Source organism: Gopherus evgoodei, chromosome 3 (assembly GCF_007399415.2).
Source record: "Gopherus evgoodei ecotype Sinaloan lineage chromosome 3, rGopEvg1_v1.p, whole genome shotgun sequence".
In the NCBI taxonomy this organism is placed as follows: Eukaryota; Metazoa; Chordata; order Testudines; family Testudinidae; genus Gopherus; species Gopherus evgoodei.
This window is the reverse complement of record NC_044324.1, coordinates 71,545,941-71,564,589: the sequence shown is the minus strand read 5'-3', so window position 1 is coordinate 71,564,589 and position 18,649 is coordinate 71,545,941. Positions and strand designations below refer to the sequence as shown.

Here is an 18,649-nt window from a genome sequence, read left to right as displayed (position 1 = left end):
ATTTAACTGTTAAGGTGTTTGTATAACTACTCTTTCACTACCGTCCTCCATAATACAGAAGCCAGTACTGAGATGTGATTTTTGTAACTCCATTCTTAATACTGAAACGTCTTTTAATTTTTGTTTTGGAGGAAGTATTTTTCTGCAATATGACATTACCTTATATAACAGTGGTCCCCAAGCTTTTCACATTGCTCTTCCCTCCCCCCTTTACCTCATCTGCAGACAAGAGCTGTGATCAGGAGCGAGCCGTGTTTCCTGGAGGGGTGGAGGCACAGACACATGTAATGGGGCCAGGGCTGGAGCTGTGGCTGGGCCAGAAGCCAGGGGCTAAGTCTAGGCTGAAGCTGGGAGTGGGGTCGAGAGCAGAGCCAAGGGTCGGGGCCAGCAGCCACGGTCCAAGGCTAGGGCCAGGGCTGCAGCTGGGATGGTGCTGGGAGCTGTAGTCGCAGCTGGAGGTGGAGCCAGAGCAGAGCTGGGCGTGGAGGGGGTAGGCCCTGCCATACTCCCTTCCAAACATTCCTCCATGCTCCCCTAAAGAGGTGCACCTCACAGTCAAAATCAAATCACTTAATTATGACTAAGGCTGCATGTCTGTAATGGAAGTCATGGTTTCCGTGACTTCGGGGGCACTTGGGTGTGGGAGGGGACTCAGGAGGGGGGTGTGGGGTGGCACTTACCTGGGAAGGTTTCCCCAGAAGCAGCCAGCATGTCCCTGCAGCTCCTAGATGGAGGGGCTAGGGGCCTCTGTGCACTGCCTGTGCTCACAGGTGCTGCCCCTGCAGCTTCCATTGGCTGTGGTTCCTGGCCAATGGGAGCTGTGGAGCTGGACCTCGTGGCAAGGGCAGCGGAGAGAGCCCCCGGCCTTCCCTCCCCCTAGGAGCTGCAGGGACACTTGGAGCGGGACAGGGAGCCTGCCAGCACCACCAACTCTCCCCAGAACCAGTGGGGAGCCCGGGCTACCCCTGCCAAGCACCCGCAGTGCCCCCAGACTAACCCTCCAGAACACCCGTGGCCTCACAGCCCAAGTTTTAGTTACGGGTATATAATAGAAGAGGTCACGGGCTCTGACATTTTATTTACTGCCCGTGATCTGTCCATGACTTTTACTAAAAATACCAATGATTAAAATGTAGCCTTAATTATGACCCCAACATTGAAGATGAACTGCATAGTAAATACAGCTATTTGGATATTGAGTGTACAGTTTCTCAGCATGGAGTATTTGGAGGTAAACCCATAAAAGGGTTATATGGACCCAACTGCCTCAGTTCCAGCTGCTACACCTCAGAACTAGAGGAGAAGAATAATTCTGAAGAGAAAATAAATTAGGGTGAAAGTGTACAGATAATCCATTAAAAAGAATTACATTTACTGGGAAGTAACCTTTCATCTTGGACATGAGCCCCTGCATATTCTCACATGTGGAAATGTAATGTGAAGTACACTGCCAAAAAAGAAGACTAAGGTGTTCCACTTAGACTACTGTACTGCTCTCCCAATGTGAGCATAGGAGTTAAATACAAACGGAGAGAGTAACATGTAAACCAGGGGTGGGCAAACTACGGTCCACCGGCCGCATCTGGCCCATCAGACCTGTTAATCTGGCCGAGTTCCTGCTGGGGAGTGGGGATGGGGTCTTGTGTGGCTCCCAGAAGCAGCAGCATATCTCCCTATGGCTCCTATGTGTAGGGGCAGCCAGCGGCCCCTGCATGCTGTCCCGTCCCAAGCGCCAGCTCTGCAGCTCCCATTGGCTGGGAACCGTGGCCAATGGGAACTGCAAGGCTGGCATCTGTGGATGGGGCAGCGCGCAGAGCTGCCTGGCTGACACCATGCCTCCGCATATGCGCCGGAAGGGGGAATGCCACTGCTTCTGAGAGCTACTTGAGGTACGTGCCGCTCGGAGCCTGCACCCTTGACCTCCTCCCACGCCCCAATCCCTGCCCCAGCCCTGATCCCCCTCCTGCACCCAAACCCCCTTATCCTTTGTCCCACCCCAGAGCCTGCACTCCCAGACAGAGCCCTCAAACCAGAGGTGCAGGAAGGGGTATGGGCTTTGGGTTGGGGGTGTGGGTTTCAGGGTGGGGGCAGAAAGAGGGGTTCATTGTGTGAAGTACTTCATATTGTGTTTTAAACCTGCCACCTATTAATTTTATCAGGTGACCCCTGATTTTTGTGTTATGTGAAGGGGTAAATAACTCTTCCTTATACACTTTCTCCACACCATTCATGATTAATCTCTTTTCCAAGATGAACAGGCCCCATCTTTTTAATCTCTCCTCATATGGAAGCTGTTCCATACCCCTAAACCTTTTTGTTACCCTTCTCTGTACCTTTTCCAATTCTAATATATCATTTTTTTGAGATGGGGCAACTAGAACTGCATGCAATATTCAACATGTGGGCATACTATAGATTTACATAGTGGCAAAATGTTTATTGTCTTATTATCTGTCCCTTTCCTAATGGTTCCTAACATGGTTAGCTTTCTTGATTGCTGCTGCACATTTTTGGAGAACTGTCCACAATGACTCTTAAGATCTCTTTCTTGAGTGGTAACAGCTAATTTAGACTCAATCATTTTGTATGTATAGTTGCACATTGGAAAACATGATTCCATTACTTTGTATTTTTCAGCAGTGAATTTCATCTGCCAATTTGTTGCTGAGACACCCAGTTTTCTGAGATCCCTTTGCAACACTTTACAGTCTGCTTTGGACTTAACTATCTTGAGTAACTTAGTATAGTCTACAAACTTTGCCACCTCTGTTTACCTCCTTTTCCAGATCATTTGAGTATGTTGAACAGCATAGGTGCCAATACAGATTCTTGGGGGACCATGCTATTTCATTATGAAAACAGGTCAGAATAAATGGTCAGTCTTGCTTCCTATCTTTTAACCAGTTACTGATCAATTTGAGAACCTTTTCTCTTATCCCATGACTGCCTATTTTGCTTAAGAGCCTTTGGTGAGGGATCTTGTCAAACGTTTTCTGAAAGTCTAAGTACATTATATATACACTGGATCACCCTTGCCCACATGTTTTTTGACCCTCTCAAAGAATTCTAGTAGATTGGTGAGGCATGACTTCCCACTTCAAAAAAGCCTTGTTGACTCTTCCCTAACATATTGTGTTCATCTATGTGTCTGATAATTCTGTTCTTTACCATATTATCAACCAATTTGCCTGGTACTGAAGTTAGGCTTGCCAGCCTGTAACTGCCAGGATCGCCTCTGGAGCCTTCTTTAAAAATCAGTGTTACATTAGCTATCCTCCAGTCATGTGGTACCAAGGCTGATTTAAGTGATAGGTTACATACCACAGTTAGTAATTCTGCAATTTCATATCTGAGTTCCTTCAGAACTCTTTGGTGAATACCCTCTCAGCCTGGTGACTGATTACTGTTTAATTTATCAATTTGTTCCGAAACCTCCTCTAAAGACACTTCAGTCTGGGACAGTTCCTCAGATTTGTCTCCTAAAAAGAATGGCTCAGGTATGGGAACCTCCCTCATCTCCTCTGCAGGGAAAATGGATGCAAAGAATTTATACAGCTTTTCTGCAATGACCTGGTCTTCCTTGAAGCTCACAAATCAGTGGAATACACTCACAAGTCCTCTGAGGAAGATTGTGGCAGTGGAATGACTGAAGACAGGCACAACCTGATGGAAGGCAAAGAGAGGCTGAAAGTTTTTGAGTAACCAGTCCAAGATGGATGCTATGGAGGCAAAGTGTGGAGAGACTTATTGGCTAAAACATAGAACCTCATCCACCTCTGAAAAAAACTGAATATAGCTACTTCCTAGATTATAACATGATTTCTGTACTTCTGTGGAACAGGTCAGGGAACAGTTAGTCAAAGTCCTCTGGTTGAAACCTTGAGGTGGAACGATTCTGGATTGGGATGAAGAATGAAACCATTTTTGAAAGTCAACAGGGATAGGACAGTGGTCGAAAATAAAGAAGTTCCTGTGAGAAAGTTAAGAAAGCCATGTATCAGTATTAATCAATTAATATAACCTGAGCTCTATCTTGTCATGTATTTCTGACCACGGGTGCTGGCTTCCTCCAGGCCCTGGCTTCCTCTGGGCCCTGGGGGTGCTCAACTTCCCGTTCCCCCCCAAGCCCCGCCCCCTTCATCCGAGCCTCCACCTGCCCTACCTCTTCCCACCTCCTCCCGTCCCTCTCCTCCTCCTTCCCCCAACACCTCCTGCACACCTTGGAACAGCTGATTGCAGTGGGTAGGAGGCACTGGGAGGGAGCTGGCTGTTGGTGGTGCTAAGCACCCACTAATTTTTTTCCATCGGTGCTCCAGGGCTGAAGCTGGCACCTATGTTTCTGACCACCAGTGGAAAAGCCTAAAAACATATTTGCTTCAGTCTAACAATAATGCATCTGTGATTGGATTCATAACAATCTTTGCTTTGGAGCAAAACCAAGGATTTGTTGCATTCTTGATAACTGTAAATAGATCTAGCAGGAGACTGCCCCATTTCTTGAACAATAGGATTAGTAAAGTTTTAGAGGCCATTTACGCTGGTCACGTAATCTAAACTTTAGATTGTCTAGTGGCTAGTACTTTCTTTGCTGGCCAAATGTGGGGCTGAGGGATGTATTCTCTGTCATGGAACCTAATAATTTCAGATTCTGGATTTTGGAGAGTCTTATTCTCTACAGGTCAGACTATGCCAATCCCTGTCATGACTGCTGCACGGAAAGACAGAGTCACTTCTGTTCCCTCTGAGCCACAGAAGAGGTTCCTCTGTAGGTTGTGGGAAAAGGTTTTTATTTCAATTATTTCCTAAAACCAAAGAAAAAGGACAGTTATTACCATCTTTAATACCATCTAAGAGACTCACACAAGGGTAGTTTTTCCTTCTAAAACACTCTCCGAGTAAAGAGAACAAAAAATGTTAAAATGAAAGCCTTACTTAATACTTTACATTGCAAATGCTTTAATTGTTTTTCCTTCTTCTCTGTATCCTTTTAATAAAATGTTAAAAGGATTTTTAATGGTGTTTGTGCCATGGTACTAAGCAGGCTGACATCTCTGTATACCAACCCCAACCCTGTTTAATGTTGGAGCTTGGTCCCATATATTACATCTAAATTAATACAACAGGCTGCACTCTAGATGTTCACTGGATTGTATCCATTTATCTGTGAAGATCCAAAATTGTATCCTTTGCTGAGTGAATCATACCATCCAAATGGATGTCAGATGTATTAGGGATTATTATGACCTAGCTAGTTTACATCCCCCTAGCTCATATTAGGGCTCCTGCCACTAGGGCCCAGGCAGTTTCTTCAGTTTCCTTGCAAAGCATACCAATTTCAGACATCTGCAGGGTAGTTACTTGGGGTTCAGTCCACACATTTACTAAGCATTATCCTCTAGTGGAATCATCAATATCCACTGCTGCTTTTAGCAGAGCAGTGCTGCAGTCTTTAAGTAGACTCTTAGCATTCACCGCCTTTAATGTAAGTTACTGCTTGCGAGTCACCAAAAGCCAAGAGTAGAATGAAATAAATATATATGGACAAGCAGTCAAAGAAGAAAGAAAAGTTACTTACCTTAAACTAACTACAGGTCTTTTGAGGTGTTGTCCATATATATTCCATGACACACCCTCTCTGCTACCATGATGTCCTATATGTAACATCTGGATTCTGTGATGGGAAAGAAACTGAGTGGCAGCAGTTGTGCCTGTTTCACCCTTTTTATGTCCATGTTACAGGAGGATGAGGACACTGAGCGCCTGAGTGGCCCAACAAACACTGCTATTCAAAAGAATAGGGCGCGTGCACACTAAGAATGGAATACATATGGACAACATCTTGAACTAGTTACTGAAGTTAAGTAATCTTTCTTTTAGTTAAAAGACTTTCAGGACCACCAGTGGTGAACCCTAGACTGAGAGGTGATGTTTCAAACTTTTGTTACGCTTTTGTTCTATAGGACTTGCTTACAAAAATTAGTTTAGACTGGCAGACCCTCTTGGAAGGACCATAACCCAAGAAAAGACAGAGTAGTAGTTCTGGAATTTTAATTTGAACTTTAAGTTTTCCTTAGAACTCTTTGTTACCCCAGAATGACAGCATGTTGTTGGATTCATCGCAGAGCTAAACTACATTAACATACCTGTAAGAAGAGAAAACTGAGTCAGGAGCCACAGCCATCAGCAAAGAGGTAAGATGCTATAAGGTGGCCCCTTTTAGAACTTGATTGAAGTACTTTTGTCTGGGCTTACTTAGCTGAATAAGTCTGATTTTTAGAATGTCTACCACTTTTTTTTTTTTAATACTGTTTAAAAAAAAAACCTGGAAAAAGTTTGTCAAGGCTCAGTGATCAGATATCTCCACAGGAGGTGGAGAATGCCTTCTATTCCACAAAAGGAACAATCAATAAGAAAAACGTATATGCCTTTTTCTTTGATCCTCCTGTATGTTATCTTAACATTTTCAGGGGATAACGATGAGCAGGATAAGGCTAAGTTTGAACTAAGGACATACTTTCTAGGCGGGGAGGGCCTGACAAGAAGTACGAAAGCCTTCCCACTATCTGATTGCTCAGAGGGTGCTGTGCCTTTCTCTTGATGTGCTTTTTAACCAGAGAGGAAGAGGGATATGGCTATAAATAAACAATGCTCTGCTGAGACTGGAATGGCTGCTGCAATCTGACAGTACCAAACAGGAATTTGAAATAGGTAACAACATTGGGCCAGATTTTTAACGTTATTTAGTTGCCTAATGGAATTTACAAAAAAATCAGCTAGGCACCTAACTCATTGATTTCACATAAAGCACCTAAATATCTTTACAAATCTAGCCCATAAGGTTAATTATCTGATTGAAGATGTATTTCATTCCCAATTGCCAGAAACATAAATTTTAGAACTTCAGTTGGAAACTCTATTATATCAAAAGATATTGATGATAACACTGGTCTACAATTTTTGAGAAGTCGTCTGTTTCAGAGATAAAATGTGATATTTATTATGTATTTTGATGTGCTGAATTCAAATATGACAATTAAAACAACTGATTGGCTACTGTTTCTAAGATATTTAAGTTTTTACATTCTATGTCTATGTATATTGTGTAGATAGTAGAGTTTTAATCATAAATTGTAAACCTAGGTCTTTTCATGTGTTTATGGTTGCTTTACATGATAAAATTTCACCTGTCCCGTTTATGTAACACTTTAAAAATCAGCAAAAGGGTTATATAAATAAAATGTATTATGAAACAAAAGGCAAAAAACTATTATGTACGTAGTTTAGTCCTATTCAGTGTCTACTTGGCGCTTCTTGGCTTGTCTCTTGTATTCATTAAATGGAGCATCTCGTCACTGTCCAGCAATAGTCTGCAAGCATTGATGGGCTCCATTTGCCCTGATAGCCTGCCAGGAGATTCCACTGCTGTAGTCTGGAGCCCAACAGCTCTGCCTTACTCTTGGGTAGTTCCAAATCCCTGACAAGGTCTTCACCTTGTGTTATGAGGTGTGGTTCAGAGGAGGAGGATGGGAGAAAAGGTGGGTCCTGTGACATTGATGGTTCAGGACCAGAAGTTTCATCCTCTTCCTCTTCCTCATCTGACTCAAGTGAGAATGATTCTGGTACATCAGGAACCGGCAGTCCTTCTCCGTGGGGTACTGGGCGTATAGCTGATGGAATGTTTGGATAATGCACAGTCCACTTTTTCTTCTTGGACACACCTTTCCCAACTGGAGGCACCATGCAGAAGTAACAATTGCTGGTATAATCTGTTGGCTCTCTCCAAATCATTGGCACTGCAAAAGGCATAGATTTCCTTTTCCTGTTCAACCACTGAAGATGTGTTGCACAAGTGTTTCAGCATATGCGTGGGGCCCACCTCTTGTCCTGATCTCCAATTTTTCAGCCAAAATAAAGGTGATAGGCTTTCTTAACCATAGTGGTTATACTGCGTTTTTGTGATGCAAAAGTCACTTCACCACAAACATAGCAGAAGTTATCTGCACTGTTCACACAAGTACGAGGCATCTCTGCTCACTTTGGCTAACTAGAAATGTGTCCCTTTGCAAAATCAAACACTGACAAAGAAGAGAGCACCACACTGGATGATTTCTAGAGCTGATATAGGGCAATTTGTTCAGCAGAGTGATGTAAGCTTCGTTATGATTGCATTATCCATGACTTCTAGGAATAACATGATGCAATTCATATCATGTATGATGCAATACCAGCTTCAGATTGCATCATTCATTGTTTTGCCTAAAAAGCAAGTACTGTCCAAACCCAGTCATAGATTTATTCATAGATCCAGTCAAAGATGTATTTTAGTCATTTCTGGTTTAAATTGAGATCCCTTCCCTTTATAACTCACTTATCCTCCGCCATTCCCAAGTCAAAGGTCGTATATACTGACCCGATAGCATATCTTGAAAACTAGAGCCAATCAACAAATTTTAAGCATCATTTTTGTTCTCAGTGACCCAGAATTAGTAAAGTTGGACTACGTTTATTTCAGAAGCATTTTGGCTGTAGAGCAGTGTAACTTTGGTATGGATGAAATGTTCCAAGGCTCAGATACTTACCAGAAGTCTTTTGACAGATGATGTCATTCTTCTCCATGAATTTGGGGGTCTGTTTATTTGCAAAGCCCTTTAAAATGGAAATTCACCTTATACTGCAGTTTGCTTTGGCAGTGGTGGGGTTTATCTTTGCCTTTAGCTGGTTTTCTGCCTTTTTGTCTCTTCTCCCCTGCATCCCCCTACCTCAGTAAATCACACTTAAAGCCAAAATGCAATTGCCAAATGGTCTATGTTCCACATTTAGTCAACTCGGAGCACAAATTAAAAGAGTAAAAAGTTAGTCCACAAGCAAGACTTCCATTGTTGGTCAGAACAGGTGCACCTACCTCCTCTCACTAAAGGCAGAACAGCTAGTCCTGTGTTCTGTGAGTGGAATATTGGCCCTCTTGGGTATCCAGCTGGTTTTTAGCTTTTCTTGAACTCTGTGTACACAAATTGCACATCAGTAAGAACTGTTAGCAATTAAAGCTAGTCAAAATGTTGATATTTTTCATGAAAAACTTCCACCATTTTCTGACCAGCTCTACTGTTGATGTATTTGGCAGACAGAAGACCCATAAATATTGAATATAAAAGGGACACAGTAGTTTTGTCTTAAAAATTAGGTTCTGTTAACCTACTATGAAAAAAGTATTCAGTCATTGTTATGACATGTTTTTAAAAAATCATCTATTTAGATCAGTGATATTCAGACCTCAGTAGTTCAGGAGCCAAATTAGGAATCAAAATTACCCAAAAGAGCCACCGTAGTGTGAATTTGTTTCACTTGCTATTTTATTTATATACATAATATTCTCACAGCAAAATAACACACCAAGTATTCTATAATTGGTTAATAACATAGTAAAATCATCCTGATTGGTTAATAGCTTAGATTAGTTAATAATTAAGTCACACAGTGTTTTAATATCATGTGCTGCAAAGAGCAGCAGGAGACACATTAAAGATCCACTTGCAGCTCCCGAGCCTCAGTCTGAATATCACTGATTTAGATCCAAGCAGTCCTCTGCAGTGTTGGCAATGAACAGTAAAAATTTCCTACAGCCATAGTGCCTCATGCACCCGGAGAAAAAATATCTTGCATAATAAGTCGAGTCAGGCCTAGTCAGTATTTGAATGAGGAAGATCTAATATTGTAAAAAATATTATTGGCATTCATTGGGCAGGTCTCTTCTCTCTGTTTATTAAACAAATACCCCAGAATTCTGCTACTGTTGACTGTGGTGCTTGGGAGCCTATCTTTCATTTGAGACATAAAATTAAAGTTCTGGAGAATTTGATCAGTGAGGATCCCACAATCTCACAGTCCTTTCATAAGAGTAAAGATGTCTCTCTTGATGTCTTGTACAAATTTCAATTTGGGTAAAATCTCCTTGAATTTTGAAATAATTCCTCTTTGACTTGTATTTGTTATGTAGCTGTATTGCTAATTTATGCAATGTCTTACTTATAGCCCAATTTCTGGAAGTGATTGAAAGCTGAGATCCGCACATTTAAAAAAAACAAAAAAACAAACCAACTTCTTGCCTTCATGTTTGTGGATAAAAGCTTGAAAATGTAACCTAAGTGTATGCTAAAGGTTCAAACAAGAATGCAAATATAAAGAACCCTAATTTTTACAAAATCTCATGACTTTTGGGGGCCTGTTCATGATTTAATGTTTGGAGTTGGCAATACTGGTATTGTGTGCTGATTGACAACTGTTTCAATCCTGAGGTAGTTGCACATGAATAATGATTAAACGATTCTTACGCAGACATTCGTGTAACTGTTTGAAAGCACTTTAGAGATAAAAGGGACTAGAAAAAGTTACACTGTGTCTCAGAACACTAAAGTGAAACAAATGATCCTAAAGTTGTGTTTTAAAAAAAAGCTGCATTTTTTAAAAGGGCTAATATTTTTATTGTAAATCTCAAATGTAAACTGTCAAGTCAGGAATGCCCCTTGAACTTAATTACATGCAAGTCTGGACTTGAGCTTGGAGAACAGGCTGGATAAGTAATCATTACAACTCAAAAATATACTATATTAAAATATGGTGTTCTATTTAAATTTGGCATTGATCTTAAAATAACTATCAACTTTCAAGTAAAAAATTGCCACTTCAGAATATTAAAATATTTTTATTAAATGTTTGAGATCTTTTTCACTCATCAAAACTTGCATTAACATATTACACTAAAAGGGTCGCTTGCTTACTTGAAGTTATAAGAGAACATGCTTTGGAAAAAGGTTTCTAGAAGCAATCCTTTTAAAAAAAGTAACTCAATTTTTGAATATAGTAAACAGTTTTTCTTCTGCTACACTTCTCATTACAGTAGCTCTGCTCTAGAATATATGGTGTATATAAGTTATCAGAGCAACACTATTAATAAACCTTTAAATGGTTAAAATTTACAAATTTGTATTATGTTGTAAAGTAACCTTGGTGGCATTAAATGGATGTGAAATTTAATATGGCAGATATCCAAGCTTGTCTGCAAAGAATAGTGCAGTAGCGAACAATAAAGCATAGCAGTTAAATCTTTTGGACAATTAGGGAATGTATTCAGCATACAAAGTCTTACTGTCAAGCTGATCCCGTAAACTAAACTGAAGATCTTTTATGAAACTGATGGTGACAAATTACATGAATCACACATGAAGCTTAAATAAAACAGCATTAGTCCTTTATTCTGGGGGAATTAAATAGCTCCAAGTCTTAATTTTTCTTGACTAGGAAAGTTTATATGAATGAGAATATGAGCAAAGATTTAATAGTGAAGCCAAAAATGTAATAGGTACAATTCATGTGTAAATCTAAAGATGAACTAAGAAGGTCCCCCAAGTGATTGGCTGAGTTTGATTCAAACCTACAACTTTGTGACTCATCATATACATATTATATAATGGGTTGACTAGTGATGCATTTTATTTTTTAATATTTTTACAGGGTAATCAATTTTCATCGCTCTAGACTTCACTTTACTTTGAGATAATAGATAATGTGTAGAAATAAATGTCAAAACTCAGCCCATTGTATATTGTGTTTATTAAACTAGTTTTAGGCAGTATTGTTGGCGGTTTGTGTAATGCAAGCCTGCAGCTGCAGGAGCTAACTCCTACCAGCAGGGGAGAGGAGAGAGAGTGAAAGATGTGATAGAATGCTTCCTTATAGCAAGTGTTGCTATGAATGGAAAGAAAAAGGCATGTGGTGGGAGAGAGTAGAATGATTAAAGGAACATAAGTGGAGCACATAAATAGGTGTTCAAATAGTTAAGTATTTAAAATCTGGTATTGGCATAACACATATTTGCCAGGAACTTGGAGAACAAATGTATACCTTAATGGTCAACTAAGTTACTATAATTTAAAGAGTGCAAAAATAAATGATTAATGACTTCCAAGTGTGAACAAATGGTTTTTAGCACTTTGACATGAAATTATTTTATCACTTTATACACTGTTAAAACAAACATTTATCAGGTAGAATTTATTCAAACTAGTGTTGTAAAAAACATACCTACATATCACTCTTTCGAATTGTTAAAATACAATAAATAAGATAATGGTTTGTTTCAGGAGTAAGAAAATAATGAATGAAGCTTCTGATAAAAAAGACAACAAATTTAGGAAGCTTAAGACTTAAGTTAATGTCTCTCAGCAAGCAGAGTTTGGTGCTTAAAATAATTTTTCTATAAAAAAAATTTAATTAGACAATTTCATGTGTCATTTGTTAATTTTTGAACCCCATTTATAAGGAAAATGTTTATCATAGAAAAATAAAGCTGTGGATTAGATGTCACAAAAATAGAAATCACATTGACACAAAAATATAATACACTGCAGCCACCAAAATGTTTGATAATTTCCTGCGATCCACAGTTGCATGAAGTTAAACCTGAATGAGAGTTAGTACAGCTATGAAGTGTGGAGGGGAGTAAAAAAAAAAATTCTGCTACATCAATATAGCTAAAACTCATGCTGAAATTGCATCACATAAAGACATACGTAAAAAAATGCTGACGGGTACAAGAGGTCCTAAAATACACCAATATTTTCAAAGTGACTAGTGAGTTTGGGTACCCACATTACGAGAATGTAATTTTCAGAAAGTGTTGCGCATCCACCCTTTGAAAGTTACACTAGTGAAGTTGGACACACAAAAATTGAGGCTCAAGGGCTCAGACCATAACTGATGTATGGATTTTGCAATTTACAAAATTATAGTGTAACATATATAAACTTTACTCCTGCTTTTAAACTCCTATTTTCTTGATGAAAACAGTAATTCATTAAAAAAAACAAACACAAGAAAAATGAGTATTACCAGCTACAGTTTATATATTAAAAAAGATATAGTATGTGGGTATAACAAATTCTGACGTGCTTAAGTCCATTACTAATCATATTAAAGTAATCAAATGGTGAGATTGTTACTAAAGTAAAATAATCTCAATCTGAAAAGGCAAAATCATTCCATGATTTTTTTTTTTAATTCAGACCTCAGAAGAGAAACCCCCTCTAAAGAAGCACAGAATCTGAATGACATAGCAGAACTAAAATAATTTTTGATCAAGGATAATGTAAGTTGACAAGAACATACTTTGAAATAGTCCTTTTTATTTTGCAAGTAAGCCACAGTGTGAAAATTCAGAGATAGGGATTTTTTTTCCTGCATAGAAAATAAAAAAAAAACTCAGTGAGTTCAAGGAGAATGCACTGCAAAATTATCCTTGAAAATAAGTTAATGGAATGTTTATTACCACAGCAGGATTTCTTAAAACTCATTCCAACATGCGTCAGCAAACAGAAATAATTCCAGATCTTCTCATGAAGTGTGATTTACATGTGTTAAAAAAAATAAAGCCAACCCAACTAATCCTTCCCCCCCAATTATCTTACTGCATCTGCAATAAGAATTTTAAAATGCAATAGCACAAATGGATCTTGTGTTTATCAGACTGAATCCTTGGAATTTTGATAATAGCAATAAGAAAATTTTAGTTCTCTGAACTGCATCAGAAAAGTTATTACATAAGTTGTCAAAAACAGGAACATAGTTTTCCTTCCATCATCATAAAAACTCTCTCAGAATTCAAGTATTAATATACCTGACATATAGGTACAGCAATATCATACACAAGGTAAACTTCACTATATACAGACATCATGGAATAATTAGAAAATGTTAATCACATTACTCATGTAATCCTTTGTTGTTAACACTACTTACAGTCAGAATTACAATATATATATTTTGCATTTCTAAAAAAGAAAAACTATTAAAAATTTGATAGTAAATGATTACACCATCATGACAATTATTTGAAGCATTATTTTAAGAGACAGAGGTTAAAATGTAGGCCAGTTACTGTCCTAGGAAAATGGTAAAAGGGAGATACAGTTATTTGGAAGAAAACAGATGACCGACCGAAGTTACAGAAAAACTGATCAGGCCTGTTACAATACCTTTATTTCCAATATGTAGAGAAGTAAATATATAATAAAGAATTACTAGCTTACTTCATAATCATATTTTACAGTAAAATACAGGTTACAATTTTAGTACTTTTAGGACATGATAAACCCAGATAAGCAATAATAGTAAGTAGAATAGATGCTCAGTTGCCCATTTAAGTATTTTTATATATTATATTTTCACAGAGAATGTGACATTAACTTCTTTTCTCTCACAGATATTCATATAATAAAGCTAAAGAAAGGGTGGTTGCAACAAGCCTTCTCACCACATTAAGCACAGAGCAGCAGGGGCTAGGCAAGATTCTAGGCTTCCAAAGGTTTGGCTTGTGGGCCTTGGCGACTGACATAAAACTCCACCTCTAAAGCCCCTTGTATCAGTTTCACAGAAATATGGTTTAATTTTAAAAAGCTTTCACCAGTTGAAAGGTCCAAGTTCTCTGATTACAAATGACTTTTTTCCTGTCTAATTTTTATATCCTTTTAATTCCAAATGTGCTTTCTGAGGGGTAACATTAATCAGTGTGTTTAAGAAATGTCCATTTTCCTTGTTTACATCCATTGCTGCTGAATTTCATTTTCATTGTCTACAACTGTGTTAATTTTTACAAGGCCCAAACTCGATCCGAAAAGCATAGCTGCATGACCGATCATAAAGGCCGATCATTATTTATCATTTATGTAAATCTGATAGAAAACACAGTATTTTATAGAGGTCAGTTTGACCAAGGCTGGATATTAGCTTTGTTTTTGTGCCCGACTCTAAGCAGTAAGTAACGATGAACAAATCTTCTCATCTGAGGCATAATCATTACTTAAAGTTAATGCAAGATAAATACACAATTTAAATTATTTAATCGCAAATCACGCTTGCTACTGTCTAATAGTGTTTCAAGAACCGTCGCATGTTATTGATCCACCCATAAATTACCTCCAGTTCAGTCCTAGGTTGCAATTATCACCACCTTTCGCATGTCCTCATGTTCACGGTATTCCCTCTCTTGCAAAGATTCCTGGAAACCTGAAGATTCATTGATCCAGTGTGTATGATGCGCCAGCAGCAGTAATAACTCCTAAAAGGCGCATTAAGTAAAAAAAAAAAAAAGCCAGGTCTACGAGCACTTTTTAAAGATCCTTTCCCCTGGCTCCCAGCGAGGCGGCACCCAACCAAAGCTGCACAGGGGTTTGCTCAACTTTACAGACCGGGGCATCATTGTTTCCCCAAAAGCAAGACGAGCCAGCCCCGAGCAGGACCTCGCACAGGGTCACGCCGGGCTGGCACTGCCCCTGGCACATACACACCGGGCGCGGCAACTTACAGACAGCCGCCAAATCCGCAGCCTTCGCCCCCGTGAGAGCATCGGGACAGAGGCGCCCCGCGCCCGACCGTCCATGGCCCCGGGGGGCTGCCTCGCCTGCCGCGGCCAGGGCTCCCGCGGGGCATTTTTACTTCATTTGCCGACTAGCCTGACATTGGTAACTTCCAGCCCTGCCTGCTGCGAGCAGCCGGCCCCCTCCCCCCGCGTACGTCGTATCCCTCCGCTGCGGCCTCCCCTCCTCCTCCCAGCCCGCACAGAGAAAGCGCCTTTCAGCTGAGCTCCCCGCCCACCCTGCCTCTGCCGCTCCGACATCTTCTCCGCCAGCCGGCCGGCCTGCTCGTACCTGCGCCGCGCTCGCGCCTCTCTGGGCGTGTCAGCGGCGGGGGCCGCGGAGCAGGCCGCTGGGGAGCGGGTGCCGGGGCAGGGGGCGCGCGCGCGCGGCGCGAGGGGCCGAGGAGGGGGAGGGACTCTTTCCCCGGGTGGAGGGATCGCGCTCGCTCGCGGTGGCTCGGCCGTGGCGGCAGCGGCGTTGGCGGCGGGCTGCTGCTGCTGCCTGCGAGTTGTTGTTTCCTCCTCCCGGCCGCGGGTTGAATGGTGGAGCCGAGACTCTTCCTGCCCAACGAACAGTGACAGCTACCGGGCGGGCGGACGCGTTCGCAGGGCCCCGCCGCCGCCGGGGAGCGCGGCCCGAGCGCGGCTCGCCATGTCCGGGGACGGCGGCAGGCACAGCGCGGAGCTGCGAGCGGGTAAGTGGAGGGCTCGGGCTGTTAGGCGCAGCGGAGCCGGAATGGCTGGTGCCCAGCCCGCCGCTCACCGTCTCTCTCTCCCCGCAGAGCTCTACTTCCTCATCGCCCGCTTTCTGGAGGACGGACCCTGCCAGCAAGCGGCTCAGGTAGGGATGGCGCCGCCGGGGCCTGGGGGGCCGGGCAGGGCGGGGTGTTCGCGGCGCACTCACAGCCGTTCCCCCTTTTGTTGTTGCTGCAGGTCCTGATCCGAGAAGTGGCGGAGAAGGAGGTAAGCGGCGCCGCACGCCCCGCGCTCGCCCCGCTTGCGGCCTCTCTCCGGCCCGGGCGCCGGGGGCTTTTCGGGGAGGGGGCGGCCGTGAGTGACTGAAAGGTGCTTTTTCTTCCCTAGCTGCTGCCCAAGCGCACAGACTGGACGGGCAAGGAGCATCCGCGGAGCTACGAGAACCTGGTGAGCCGAGCGGCCGGCCGGCGCAAGGCGGCGGGGAAACTTTCCGAGCAGCCCAATAAAAATTGAATTTCCCGCAAAAAAAATTTTTTTTTGCAACTTAAAAAAAAAAAAAAGGAAAAGAGGGGAAAAAAACTTCAGGGAGCTTTGATCCCCTTGTCAGTGACAGTGAGAGGGGGAGGGGAGGCTGCTGCCCCGGGGCAAGCCCCCACTGGGGGGTCCCGGAGTGAGGGTAAATAACAACAATTGTCCTAATGGGAGAGCCCCAGAGTCACTGTGCTAGAAATAAAGGTACGTCATGGATGTTGTGCAGGGAGAGCAGGAGGCAGTGAGGGGAGGAGCGAGCGGAGAGAGCCTGTCGGAGCCAGCCTGGCCGGCAGGAGACGGGGGCGCTGTACTCTGCAATCCTGCTTCACGCACACAAAGGCTCAGAGCTGCTGCATCACAACCCCACAACTTCCGAATATCCCCCACATCCTCACCTGTGGTGCACACATGTGGTGGGGGAGGAGGATGGTCGCCTGCTGGCTGATTGACCGGGCCGTACCCCGAACTCAGAAAGCTTAAGTTTGCTTTCTGTAGAGGCCTATCTGTGTGTGTAACTCTCAGAATGGTATTTGCCTCCTTTTCCTACATGCCTGGGATGGCAACTTCATTGACAGGTTTCTGCTCTGAGGCACTATCTCTTGACTCCATGCAGCTCATGCAACAGAATGTTGTCATGGGAGCATTTATATCATTTATAGGGTGGCACTGTGTTGCTAGATTCATAAGATTGGATTTTTTGTGCTCTGCTCTCCCTGTAAGTTGCTTTCACTCTGACTGCATCTACAGTAGAAAAGTTAGTAGCTGTAATACTGCTCAAGTGTAGGTGCATTGGTGTTAAGCTGCTATTGTGGATGGGCTCAACCATGTTTTGCAACATGTGACTTGTAGGTTTTCGTGAAACTGTGGCCAAAAGGCGTAAGCCTTGTCTGCATTAGCAATTTATCCACTAATAGTTATTTTAATATGGGTCTAAATTTCTGGACAACCTGAGAGGAAAACTTTGCCCTATGTGTTTTCATAATATTGTCAGTTCAGAAAGCAACATTGTTCTGACAAACCTGTAAATTGATTAGACCAGCTGTAGGTCTCAGTCCTTCTGAGACGTATGCGCATGGTTAACTTTATGTACAAGAATAATACTATTGATTTCAGTGGGGCTATGCTCATAAAGTTAAGCATTTCTGTAATAATATCTTGATGATGCTTGTGGTAGAAAAATTTTAATATAAGTCTTTGCAGGTCTTAATTATAAAAACTCTATGATGGAGTGAAGCATTTAAAAATGCTGTCAAACTGCAGATTTATAATAGCTGTTCAGATGTGCCTAGTAAATGTAAAACAAACAGATAATGTTGCTCTTATGCTTCTTTTCAAGGTTTAAAACTGAAACTGTTAGCCATTTAACTAATGTAGACCAGCAAGCTGGATATTTTGCTTTTAAGGGAACTCGAAACAACGTATTTAAAAATAGCAGTTACTTGTTCTTTGTAGCTAGCAGTTACAAGCTATTTCAACTTAAATTTCATAATGATTTTTAGCACATAGATTTAATGGATATTTGTGGTAGCTGGAACAATATTGAATTAGTGAGTTTCTTCAGAGCATGCGTTACATGTGGTCAGTGGTCATGAAGGAGCTTTTGCTGTTCAGCTTGTTATTTACATTCTCATACTTATGTGTATAAGCTTTTCCTAATCTTCCATAGTGTTTTTTAAAACATGTTGAGAAAAACATAATAAAGAAATTATGAGACACTATTTTAAACTGTGTTCATCACAGTATAATATAAATTGGTTTTGAAAATGCTAGTTCTGAGGTGGCAGGCTAGAAGGATATGTATGGGGTTATGGAGGACATCATAAAAGAAGTGACAACAGGAAATCATGGAAAGGACTAGCAGAATTGATAAAGGAGCTAGCAGTAGTGGGGCCACTGCAGGATTTTTGGGAAGAAACACACTGAGGAATATATAGAGACAGGGTACAGCCTCTGATTCACAGGCATCAGGGAAATCATGCTTTTGGAGCATAGAGGGTTCCTGCAGAGGGAGATGAG

The 18,649-nt window shown here is 41.6% G+C and overlaps 1 protein-coding gene across 3 annotated transcripts in view; it reads left to right on the top strand.

The window, feature by feature from the left end:
• The first annotated feature begins 15,801 nt into the window (after nt 1–15,801).
• Nucleotides 15,802–18,649, top strand: part of PHIP (pleckstrin homology domain interacting protein) — a 337,941-nt gene continuing 335,093 nt past the window's right edge. For 2 of the 3 annotated variants that reach the window (XM_030555793.1, XM_030555789.1), the window contains exons 1-4: nt 15,802–16,101; nt 16,189–16,247; nt 16,340–16,369; nt 16,490–16,549. In XM_030555793.1, coding sequence (XP_030411653.1) covers nt 16,059–16,101; nt 16,189–16,247; nt 16,340–16,369; nt 16,490–16,549 — 192 coding nt within the window. In that variant the 5' untranslated portion in view covers nt 15,802–16,058. Of the gene's footprint in view, nt 16,102–16,188; nt 16,248–16,339; nt 16,370–16,489; nt 16,550–18,649 lie in introns of those variants that run through there. The other variant, XM_030555794.1, reaches the window with a different exon arrangement.